This window comes from Triticum urartu, chromosome 4A (genome assembly GCF_056163025.1).
Source record: "Triticum urartu cultivar PI428250 chromosome 4A, HENAU_Tu73, whole genome shotgun sequence".
NCBI classification, from domain to species: Eukaryota; Viridiplantae; Streptophyta; class Magnoliopsida; order Poales; family Poaceae; genus Triticum; species Triticum urartu.
The window spans coordinates 494,847,857-494,859,505 of NC_141876.1; the positions used below are offsets into that span (position 1 = coordinate 494,847,857).

Genomic DNA, 11,649 nt, shown 5'->3' on the forward strand with positions numbered 1-11,649 from the left:
ACAGGGCTTACCCACTGACTATCAGCAACGGGGTAAATTATACCTGCCGCAAGGAGCTTTAGTATCTCCTTTCTTACCACTTCTTTCATTTTAGGATTCAGTCGGCGTTAATGATCACGAACTGGTTTAGCATCTTCTTCCAAATTAATTTTATGTTGACATAGAGTGGGACTAATGCCCTTAAGATCATCAAGAGTATACCCAATAATAGCACGGTGCTTCTTCAGAATTTTCAATAATCTCTCTTCTTCATGTTCTGAAAGGTTAGCACTAATAATAACAGGATATATCTTTTTCTCATCAAGATAAGCATATTTAAGAGTATCCGGTAAAGGTTTAAGCTCAAACACGGGATCACCCTTGGGTGGACGAGGATCCCCTAGGATTTCAACAGGTAAATTATGTTTCAGAATAGGTTCCTGTTTAAAGAATACTTCATCTAATTCCCTTCTTTCATTCATAAACATATCATTTCCATGGTCTAGTAAATATTGTTCTAAAGGATCACTAGGAGGTACGGCAATAGAGGCAAGACCAATAATTTCATCTTTACTAGGTAATTCTTCTTCACGGTGTTGTCTACTAAATTTAGAAAAATTAAATTCATGAGTCATATCATCTAAACCGACAGTAACAACATCCCTTTTGCAATCTATGGAAGCATTAACAGTATTTAAGAAGGGTCTACCAAATATAATGGGACAAAAGCTATCTTGTGGGAAACCAAGAACAAGAAAATCAGCAGGATATTTAGTTTTCCCACACAAGACTTCAACATCTCTAACAATTCCCATTGGTGAAATAGTATCTCTATTAGCAAGTTTAATTGTGACATCAATATCTTCTAACTCAACAGGTGCAATGTCATGCATAATTTTGTTGTATAAGTCAATAGGTATTGCACTAGCACTAGCACCCATATCACATAAGCCATGATAACAATGATCTCCTATTCTAACAGAAATAACAGGCATGCCTATCACAGGTCTAGGTTTATCTGTATCACGGGGTTTAGCAATTCTAGCAGTTTCATCACAGAAATAAATAACATGCCCATCTATATTATCAGACAAGAGATCTTTAACAATAGCAATATTAGGTTCAAATTTAACTTGCTCAGGAGTTGTATATGTTTTAATATTGCTTTTACGAACCACAGTTGAAGCTTTAGCATGATCCTTGATCCTAACAGGGAAAGGTGGTTTCTCAACATAAGAAGTAGGAACAATAGGATTATTATAAGTAATAGTCTTTTCTTCAACTTTAATAGGTGCAACTACTTTTACTTCTATGGGAGGATGATATTTAAACCACTTCTCCTTGGGGAGATCAACATAGGCAGCAAAAGATTCATAGAAAGAAGCTACTATCTCAGAGTCAAGTCCATATTTAGTGCTAAATTTACGAAAAATATCGGTATCCATAAAAGATTTAACACAATCAAAACTAGGTGTCATACCTGACTCCTTACCATTGTCGAGGTCCCAATCTTCGGAGTTGCATTTAATTCTTTCCAATAAATCCCATTTGAATTCAATAGTCTTCATCATAAAAGAGTCAGCACAAGAAGTATCAAGCACGGTGCGATTGTTATCAGAAAGCCGACCAATTTTTTTTTGAATAATCATTTCTCTTGAGAGCTCATGATTAGGGCATGAATATAACATTGATTTAAGCCTCCCCCAAGCTTGAGCGATGCTTTCTCCTTCGCGAGGCCAGAAATTATATATATAATTGCAATCACGATGAACAAGATGCATAGGATAGAACTTTTGATGAAATTCCAATTTCAATCGTTTGTAGTTCCAAGACTCCATATCATCACATAGCCTATACCATGTCGATGCATCTCCCCTCAAAGATAAGAGTAAGACCTTCTTCTTAACAACATCTCCGGGTACACCTGCAAGCTTAAATAATCCACAAACTTCATCCACATATACTAGATGCTCATCAGGATGTTTTGTTCCATCTCCTAAAAAAGGATTAGCTAGCAGTTTTTCTACCATACCCAAAGGAATTTCGAAGCAAGCATTTTCATTTTCAGTAGGTTCAGTAGGTTGAGGAGCAACTCTTTGCTCTACTGGTCGGGGTGAAGATACCCCGAACAAGCCCCTCAGAGGATTACTTTCCATAGTAACAAGTGAAAGTAAATTTCAGCACACTATATAAATTTTTTCTTACCAAATTCCACCTACCAAAGGCGCTTCACTCCCCGGCAATGGCGCCAGAAAAGAGTCTTGATGACCCACAAGTATAGGGGATCTATCGTAGTCCTTTCGATAAGTAAGAGTTTCGAACCCAACGAGGAACAGAAGGAAATGATAAGCGGTTTCCAGTAAGGTATTCTCTGCAAGTACTGAAATAAGTGGTAACAGATAGTTTTGTGATAGGATAATTTGTAACGAGCAATGAGTAACAAAAGTAAATAAAGTGCAGCAAAGTGGCCCAATCCTTTTGTAGTAAAGGACAAGCCTGGATAAACTCTTATATGATGTAAAGCGCTCCCGAGGACACATGGGAATATCGTCAAGCTAGTTTTTATCACGCTTATATGATTCGCGTTTGGTACTTTGATAATTTGGTATGTGGGTGGACCGGTGCTTGGGTGCTGCCCTTACTTGGACAAACATCCCACTTATGATTAACCTCTATTGCAAGCATCCGCAAATACAACAAAAGTATTAAGGTAAACCTAACCATAGCATGAAACATATGGATCCAATTCAGCCCCTTACGAAGCAATGCATAAACTCGGGTTTAAGCTTCTGTCACTCTAGCAACCCATCATCTACTTATTATTTCCCAATGCTTTCCTCTAGGTCCAAACAATGGTGAAGTGTCATATAGTCGATGTTCACATAACACCACTAGAGGAGAGACAACATACATCTCATCAAAATATCGAACGAATACCAAATTCACATGACTACTAATAGCAAGACTTCTCCCATGTCCTCAGGAACAAAAGTAATTACTCACAAAGCATAAACATGTTCATAATCAGAGGGATATTAATATGCATATAGGATATGAACATATGATCTTCCACCAATTAAACCAACTAGCATCAACTACAAGGAGTAATTAACACTACTAGCAACCTACTAGCACCAATTCCGGACTTGGAGACAAGAATTGGATACAAGAGATGAAGTAGGGTTTTGAGATGAGATGGTGCTGATGAAGATGTTGATGGAGATTGCCCTCTCCCGATGAGAGGAGCGTTGGTGATGACGATGGCGATGATTTCTTCCTCCGGGAGGGAAGTTTCCCCGGTAGAACAGCCCCGCCAGAACCCTAGATTGGCTCCGCCAAGATTCCGCCTCGTGGCGGCGGAGTTTCATCTGAGAAGATGGCTTTATGATTTTTTCCCCATCGAAAGAGTCCATATAGCAGAAGATGGTCACCGGAGGGCCACCAGGGGGCCCACGAGGTAGGGGGCGCGCCCCCACCCTCGTGGGCAGGGTGTGGCCCCCCTGGTGAAGTTCTTGCGCTCAATGTTTTTTATATATTTGAAAAACATTATCCGTGAAGTTTCAAGACTTTTGGAGCTGTGCAGAATATGTCTCTAATATTTGCTGCTTTCCAGCCAGAATCCCAGCTGCCGGCATTCTCCCTCTTTATGTAAACCTTATAAAATAAGAGAGAATATACATAAGTATTGTGACATAATGTGTAATAACAGCCCATAATGCAATAAATATTGATATAAAAACATGATGCAAAATGGACGTATCATGCACTAGCAAACAAATGAATCCCTTATTACTTTTGACAACAATCTCCAAAATCCAAGGGGGTAAGATATTGCAACAACACAACCTCACTCAGTCAGCAGCTTCATAATCGATATCTTCGATAATGTCGTTGGTTACTTCCGCAAACCATGTCCGAGTCTACAAAAATCAAACCAAACAGTTTTACGGTCCAAATGCCACTTTGTTCACTCATGTTCCCATGAAAAATCTCTCCATGATAAATCATGCATGTGAACAAATCCCCGTTCTCACCTAATTCATTAAAAAAATCAAAACTAAATCATCGGCATGACTTCACAAACCCTAGCCAAATCATACGAAACCACGTGCATTGGTGACCTACAACCAATGACAGCAACAAATCCGTTCTAAAAAGCACTACTTTGCAATATGACAAAAAAGGGAGGAGCACGATCACGTACCGTATTGCGCGGCGACTCGCTCGCCGACCCCTACAGCGATGGAGTCGAGGGCCCTCCTGGCCCCTAGATTCGTCATCCCCTTCAACCGATCTTCCTCGCGCGGTCGCTATGCTAATAGAAACCACGGGAGGGCCTAAATGCAAAATCTTCAGCCGCTCGGGTCCGTCTGCCTACATGGCTGTCCGCATTTTTTCACTCGCCTCGGCTGATTTAGAATTAATCCGAGTCAACCGTCCAAGTACCCCCTCCGGTCCTTTGTACTCTGCATATAAGAATTGTCCGAAGTCAAACTTCATAAAGTTTGACCATATTTATATGAAAAAATATCAACATCTACTATGTTAAAGTTATATAATATGAAAATTTAAGTCATGATGTATCTACTGATATTGATTTCATATTATAAATGTTGGTATTTTATTTTATAAAGTTGATCAAATTTTACGAGGCTTGACTTCAGACAAATCTTATATGGGAAGTAAAAAGGACCAGAGGGAGTACAGCGTGCAAAGTTTGCGTTTTGCAAGCAGGAGGACTTAAGTGAGCTTCAGTGGCAAATACAAGGGCTGATACTGTATTTAACTCCTCCTCTCGCTCTACCCCCTAAAAAAAACTATCCTCTCGTTCTATCTCTTCCCCTATCCCCGAGAAACCCCGAAACCTCCGCCCGCCCGCCAATGGCGACCGCCGCCCAGGTCGCCGCCACATTTCTCTCCTTCCTCTCATGCCCCCGTCACCACACCGCTCCCTCCCCTTCCATCTCCTTCCTGGCGACCCCTGTATTGCCCGCCTCGCTCCGGGCCGCTGCCGCGGGGGGCCAAACCCTCACCTTCCGCTGCCGGGGCCGTCGCATCGCCGTCGTTGCTCAGCTCCCTACTATGTAAGGATGATAAATAATACTGCGACCACTCAACAATTTGTTCCCGATAAACATTTCTGAACTTGAGCTGTTTTCTCCTAAATCTTGAAACATTTGGAATTTAGCACATAGTATAACTACTTTTGCGCGATTTGACTATTGTACTTCCGGTCGGATCCTGTGACGAGCTTGATTTGGGAGTTTTTTTCCCAGGATTCCAGAGCTAGCTAGCGGGGAGAAGAAAATCCGGTAAGCTATAATCCCCTCGACATGTCGCCATCTTGTGTCTATACACGGAGCTGACATGGGGATTCACTGCACACAGGTGGTCATCGAGGGCGGTGCGATCATTTGCAATGGCGGAGCTGGAGGCACGGAAGATGAGGTACCCAACCACAGGCACCGAGGGGCTGCTTATGGGCATACTCGTTGAAGGTGAGGCACAACCACGTTTGAGCTTACATTTCTGCCCGAACATATGCTTATTTGCTATGCTTGGTGTTTGTGTAAGCAACTTAAGTGTGGCAAAGTAGTTGTGAACTGTGGTTGCAAATGGGATATGATGAATTGGAAGAGAATGAAGAATGATAGATTTCTCCAAAAAGAAAAACATTACAAAGAATAATGGAGGCGTTAGAACTTCGAAGATTTTGGAGATTCCTTCTCAGAAAGATACTAGAAGTAAGTCTGAGCTATTGATTTCTTGTTTATCTTGTACTCCCTCCCTCCGGAATTAGTTGACCATCAAACTGATGTACCTAGTAGCACTGAAATATGTCTAGATACATCCGTTTGAGCATCAACTAATTCCGAACGGAGGAAGAAAGAAACTAAGAGTATCTATGACTGACTGATGAGATTGGCTTCAAAGAAACTAAGAATACTTTTTCGTAGTTTAAAAGAAACATATAAAAAGGATCGTGTACACTACACCATTATTTATAAGGCATCCCTCCTTGCATGCTTAGGCGGCAAGTAGCCCTGGCAGCGTCTTGCAATTTTGCCTTCTTTAGGCGCTTAGCCTTGGGCGCTTAGGCGGCAAGTCGCCCTGGCAGCGCCTTGCAATTATGCCCGCTTTAGGCGCTTAGGTATCAGGATGGTTGGTGCTCGCCTTAGGTCGCCTTATAAACGATGCACTACACATGCTCTGATGCTCAATTGCTGTTTTAGTGGACATCTAAAGATTCCTGATACCATAATTTACCATGATATTGCCAAACGTTGAGCTAATATTTGCTGTTTATCAGTTTTCTATATTGCTATGCCTATTTTGATGCACTAAACTACAAATTTGTTGCTTTCAGGAACTAGTGACGCGGCAAAACTTATGCGTGCTAATGGAATCACATTGCTCACGGTGCGTGACGCGGCAGCAACAATACTTGGGAAGTCAGAAATGTTTTACTTCAGTCCTATGCATCCACCATTGACAGAATCTGCACAGCGTGCCCTTGATTGGGCTGTAAACGAGAAACTAAAGTCAGGTTAGTTCCTTCAAAATATGCTTCCATTATTGTTCATTACTCATTTGTGCTGACAAGGTACTCAAATTCTTCTCTGTACTCTCTAGTAAACAGTATCTGATTGCGCCACATGCTTGTTCTTACTGTTATGGGGCTTAAGTAATGAGTGTATTTTTTCTTGTTTGCAGAACAAGTAGTGTTGGCGTATTATTTTCCATAATTGATAGTCTACTGAAGATTAATAAATATGTCTAATATCATATATTTACATTGCATATATGTTTAATGATTCCGTCTTGGGTTAACACAAAGATTAAGCTTACCTAGGCATAGAGGAGGAATGTAGAATACTATGTTTACTACTCCCTCTGTAAAGAAACAGAAGACTTTAGTGATCTAAACGCTCTTATATTTCTTTACGGAGAGAGTACTTTATTTCTGCAACGTTTTACATAGTAATGTGTTTCTACTTTCTATACGATGACTATATGTTACCATCTCCTACAGTCTGGATAGCCAATACTTAAATAGTAACAGGTAACCGTAGTCATGCTTTTAACAAATCGATCATTGCATGCATGCCACTACTTCAAGTACAAAACAAGTAAAATGTGTTACCATAGAGGCTTACGGTTACCACAGTAAATCACTCTAAACTAGGTATATACTATTAGGTCACTCTATTGGGAAAACGATGATTCATGTAGGACATATTTCAATTTGGTTTGTTCCACTGCAATTTCCTCGAATTTAACCTTCTTGTATAGTGTTGGTTTACATTTGTAGAGCCATAACTACCAACGCTCCGTCCAAAATAGAAGTGCATACGGTCTGTAGATTAATGATCAAACTCACTATCCACAATTGTTTTTCCTCAGATGTGTTATCTCTCTATCATCTATATTATTTACTTCATTTCCCTGATGAATGTCTATCAGACCATTAGGCTATGCACACCTGCTGACCTGAATCTGTAACATAAGAGCACGAACTGGGTTTAAATGATGAACATAAATGCTGCAGTGTGCAGTGTCTTTGATTTCATTTCTGAGAGTCTCTGAAATTGTTGATATGTGACAATGATTTCAAGCTTTTGTGGGGGAGAACATACTGATGAGAATCGAAATTATGTTGATACTGGGCTCCTGGCTCGATGAGCTAATATCTAGATATCGGTTTGGTATCTGTATTTCTCTATAGGTCATATTACAAATCAATTACTCTTCTCTCAGATGTTTGAAAAGTGAGGGTATTTTCTTACAGCGACCCTGGGAACCCATAACTATACACTATGGAGTAAGCAATGAATAGGATTTTTATGGTTGGACCATTCGATCTGCATGACAAATTCGAGGACAACATGTGTGCATGACCATGTTGCCGTAAGTCTATTGTGGGCTTAGTAATATTTTTTGTGCCTCTTGTGAAGTCCTAAAAGCAGCCTATGCCCACTTTATGTTACTCATAGGTCCCAAATGGAGAGTGCATATGTCAATGTGGCCAAAATTTGGTTCAATATATTTGGTCTTATTGACAAGAATTTGCATTCATTTGGTGTGTTGCCAATAAGTTGCTAAAATTCTATTCACATCATAGTTGCCGGATTTGCAGTTCGCTCGTTCACAATTCAGGTTCAGGATTCGCAATTCACTAGTGCCTATGAATCGAGTTTGATAGGGGGTATACATCTCCGGTTCGTGAATCGGGTGACCGTTACGTGAATTCAATGACTCCGATTGAATCCGATGGCTGCGATGACTCGGATTCTGAACTCAGTATAAGCAAAAAAATAAAATAAAAAATATACGAGTGCCAAAGGGCATGAAACAATAAAGTCACTAATAGAATAATGTTTAGTTCATAATCAACCAGTGGACTGTTTGCAACCAGCTTAGCAGCTTGACTACATGGCTACATGCATAAAGACATAATGAGTTGAATAGTTAAAAACCACAAAAATGCACATATAAAAAATACTATTAATGCGTTGTTGACCCTTTGTGCGTATATAAGCTCTTAATGAGCACCTGAATCAGTGACATAACAAATACCAAAATCTGATTAGAGACGAATGGAGGGAAACTTCCCACCAAAAAATTCACTTTGGGGCCACATGCCGGAGTGCTTAGTCTCATCCGACCAGATTCATTGTTTTCTCCAGAAAGCCCGCGCCCCCAACTCCACCCCATTGTCTTCAAATTTCAGGCCTTCCTAATTCCAGATCCCCAACTGGTGGACTGCTCTGCATGCACCAGGGCCCCCCGTGTAGAAGCTGCAGCAAGTATCACGTAGGACACATCGCCTTATCCGCGATGGAGGCGATGCAGAAGGTGCTGCTGCACAGAGGCGACTCATCGGATCCGACATCTTCATTGTCGTCATGCCGGCCACCACATATTGGCCGTCGCCTTCGTGCACCAGCTACATGCATGTGCCGGGTCGAGTAGCTGCTGCCCACCCACTATGTCTGCCCCGAGCGCCGCAATTTCGTAGCCACTGGCCGCTAGAACAAGGGTTGTGCTGCTGCACACATGGCCGCACCAGGCTAGCCAACGATTTCATTTTTTGGGTTTGTTTTGAGTTCGGCGAATCTGGCACCGTTTAGCTACCGATCTGAGCAAATTTGAACCCTGTTCTAGATAAATCTGTTGGAATCGGGGTTCAGTGGCTTTTGTAGCAAATCCGGCAACTATGATTCACATTAGCATGTCAGTATTCTTCACAAAGTTGAGCAAACCGAAGTGGACAAGTTTTGACCAGACTTCGACACAACTTATTAATCCAATGTCAGTATAAAGCAAGCAGCCAAGGACGCCTTCACTGAATAACTGAAAACATGCCAGTTTTCACCAAGCATAGGACCATACATTCAAGCATCAGACCAAGGCATGTGTTACTCATTTGTTGTAATAACCTGCAAATGCATTGGATATGCTGTAAAGCCTACTCCCTCCATGTCACAATACATACCCATTTTAGATTCCATCCCAGTCAAACATTTTAAGGTTTTACCAACATCTGCGACACCAAATTAATAGAATTAGGTCCGAAATATACTTTCCTAATGCATGCTTGATTTTGAGGAAATATATTTTCATAAAAACTCATGGTCAAGGTTACATTTGAGACATGTCAATGTAGGAGGGAGTACTTAATTCCTTCCTTTTGTAAAATCGCTTTGTTTCCAACTTGATAAAGGACTTACCAACACCGTTCGTCCACTGGATTGATAAAGCTGTTTCAGCATATCTTTTACGGCAGGTATTGTTTATATAGGGTTTAGAGCTGCTTATATTTTGCATGAAGCCTAGATCTACCACTTTTGTCCATTTGATATCATTTCACCAAAAATGATTTGAGCAGGACCATGTTAGTACCAGTTTCCTCTAATAAGTTGAGTTTAAAAACACACTGGGTGTGTTAGCAACTCTGTCTGCAACAAAGTTATATAAAAAGTGCTCTGATGGGATTGCTTCTGCATTGATAATCCTATATTTAGAATTAGCATCCAGGAGTCCTTAAGACCACCATGAACTTCTTAGCTTGACAATTCCAGCTCGGCATTCATGAGATGACATCTTCATAGTTCATTCATGCAGGACTCTGGGGCAGGTAAAGACTGTATTTTGTTAAGTCTTGTGAGAATTGAAGGGGTTGGAGGTCTTTTTTTCGTTAAGATTATGTACCTCTCCAGACATGTCACTTGTGATCTGCGTGTCTGAGAAGGACCTGGAATTGAAGTCGTGTACGTTTGGTATTGTAAAGTTTGGTAGGTATCAACTACAGTGCTAGTCTAAAATTGCATCAAAACTCTTGCACAAATTGACTGTCCCAGGTCATACTGTAGCCATTACAGTTTCGAATGCTAGTATTTCCCCCTCTTTTGCAATATAGTAGTATTTCCATTTCTGAATCGGTTTGTTGCTACATGTTTGGGTCTAACACTATATGAATATGATCATTTAGTTCAATGGGGTCTAGATATTTATGGCCACTCCCTTCTTAAGTGCACTATGCTTAGAGTCCTGTTGGTTTTATCTACCGCTTGTTAATTGCACTATGCTTAGAGTCCTGTTGGTTTTATCTACAGCTTGTTAAGTGCACTATGCACTATTCTTAACTTTGTGTCCTGAACCCTGATTGCTGATTCCCTTGTATGTTTGCTGACCGGGTAGCACTGTTCCTGATCTGTGTACGCGTTTCAGCGTGAATGGAAGTGTGATGCATTTCTTTGTTGTTTTCTACCTGCCCATGTGAAATATCATATGTTTATTCCTTATTTGTTTTGTTTAATGAGTTGAATTCTGACTTCAGGTGAGGACGGAGAGGTAACGGCCAATCATTTGTTCCTGGCGATATGGTCAGATAAAGAGTCAGCTGGTCATAAGGTTCTGGCTTCCCTTGGTTTTGATGATCAGAAAGCCAGTTTGCTGGCCAAAACGGTAACGGTCTAATTCTTCGTCGAGGTAGATACTTCACAGGGCTAATGGTTTCTCAAACCTTCTACCAACCCTCTGCAGGCAGGCGAAGAGAAAGCAATGAGTCCTAGATAGCAAATCAAGCAGCCGGTTTATAATTGAACTTCCCGGAGGTTATTTATGTGTTCACCTGGCAACATCTAGGCACTAGTTGGCGGCTGGCGGTACCATGGAGCTTCGATAAGTTTTAGGGGTTTTAAGATCGGTTAGGCCGAATCCAAAATGTGTACTCCCACTATTGCCAAACGCAGTACATGTAAAAACATTACAATGTATTTTCGGACGAACACGGTTTTCTTCCACTCTCAGCTAGTTTGTTGGACTGCCCTTCGGAGACCCATTCAAAGATCCAGATTCTGAGTTCATCCCCACCTTCAGAGTTTTTGTTCAATCTCAATCTGAATCCTGACAAACCATGACCATTTTATGGAAAGCGACTGCTCTCCACATCACCGTATAAGTTTGACACGGGACATTATCATCATTTGCGCCTAGAAGTGTGTAGTTTTCTCATCATTCTAAGCAGGGGAAGGGAAGCTTTGCCCACTTTACACCAAATGCGCAACACGAGGTTGGTAGTACCTGGCACTATGCTTCGATTGCAAGGACATCTACCTTCAAATCTTTTACATTGTTTATTGCTGTTTTCACCCTGGCTCTGCGCAT

The 11,649-nt window shown here is 41.1% G+C and overlaps 1 protein-coding gene across 1 annotated transcript; it reads left to right on the forward strand.

The window, feature by feature from the left end:
- Window positions 1-4,782: 4,782 nt before the first annotated feature.
- Window positions 4,783-11,348, forward strand: LOC125552340 (ATP-dependent Clp protease ATP-binding subunit CLPT1, chloroplastic). Its single transcript, XM_048715846.2, has 6 exons — window positions 4,783-5,063; window positions 5,256-5,291; window positions 5,368-5,477; window positions 6,347-6,526; window positions 10,820-10,947; window positions 11,026-11,348. Exons 1-6 carry the CDS (start codon window positions 4,861-4,863, stop codon window positions 11,056-11,058), a joined length of 690 nt encoding a protein of 229 aa, XP_048571803.1. The 5' UTR covers window positions 4,783-4,860; the 3' UTR covers window positions 11,059-11,348.
- Window positions 11,349-11,649: the final 301 nt, after the last annotated feature.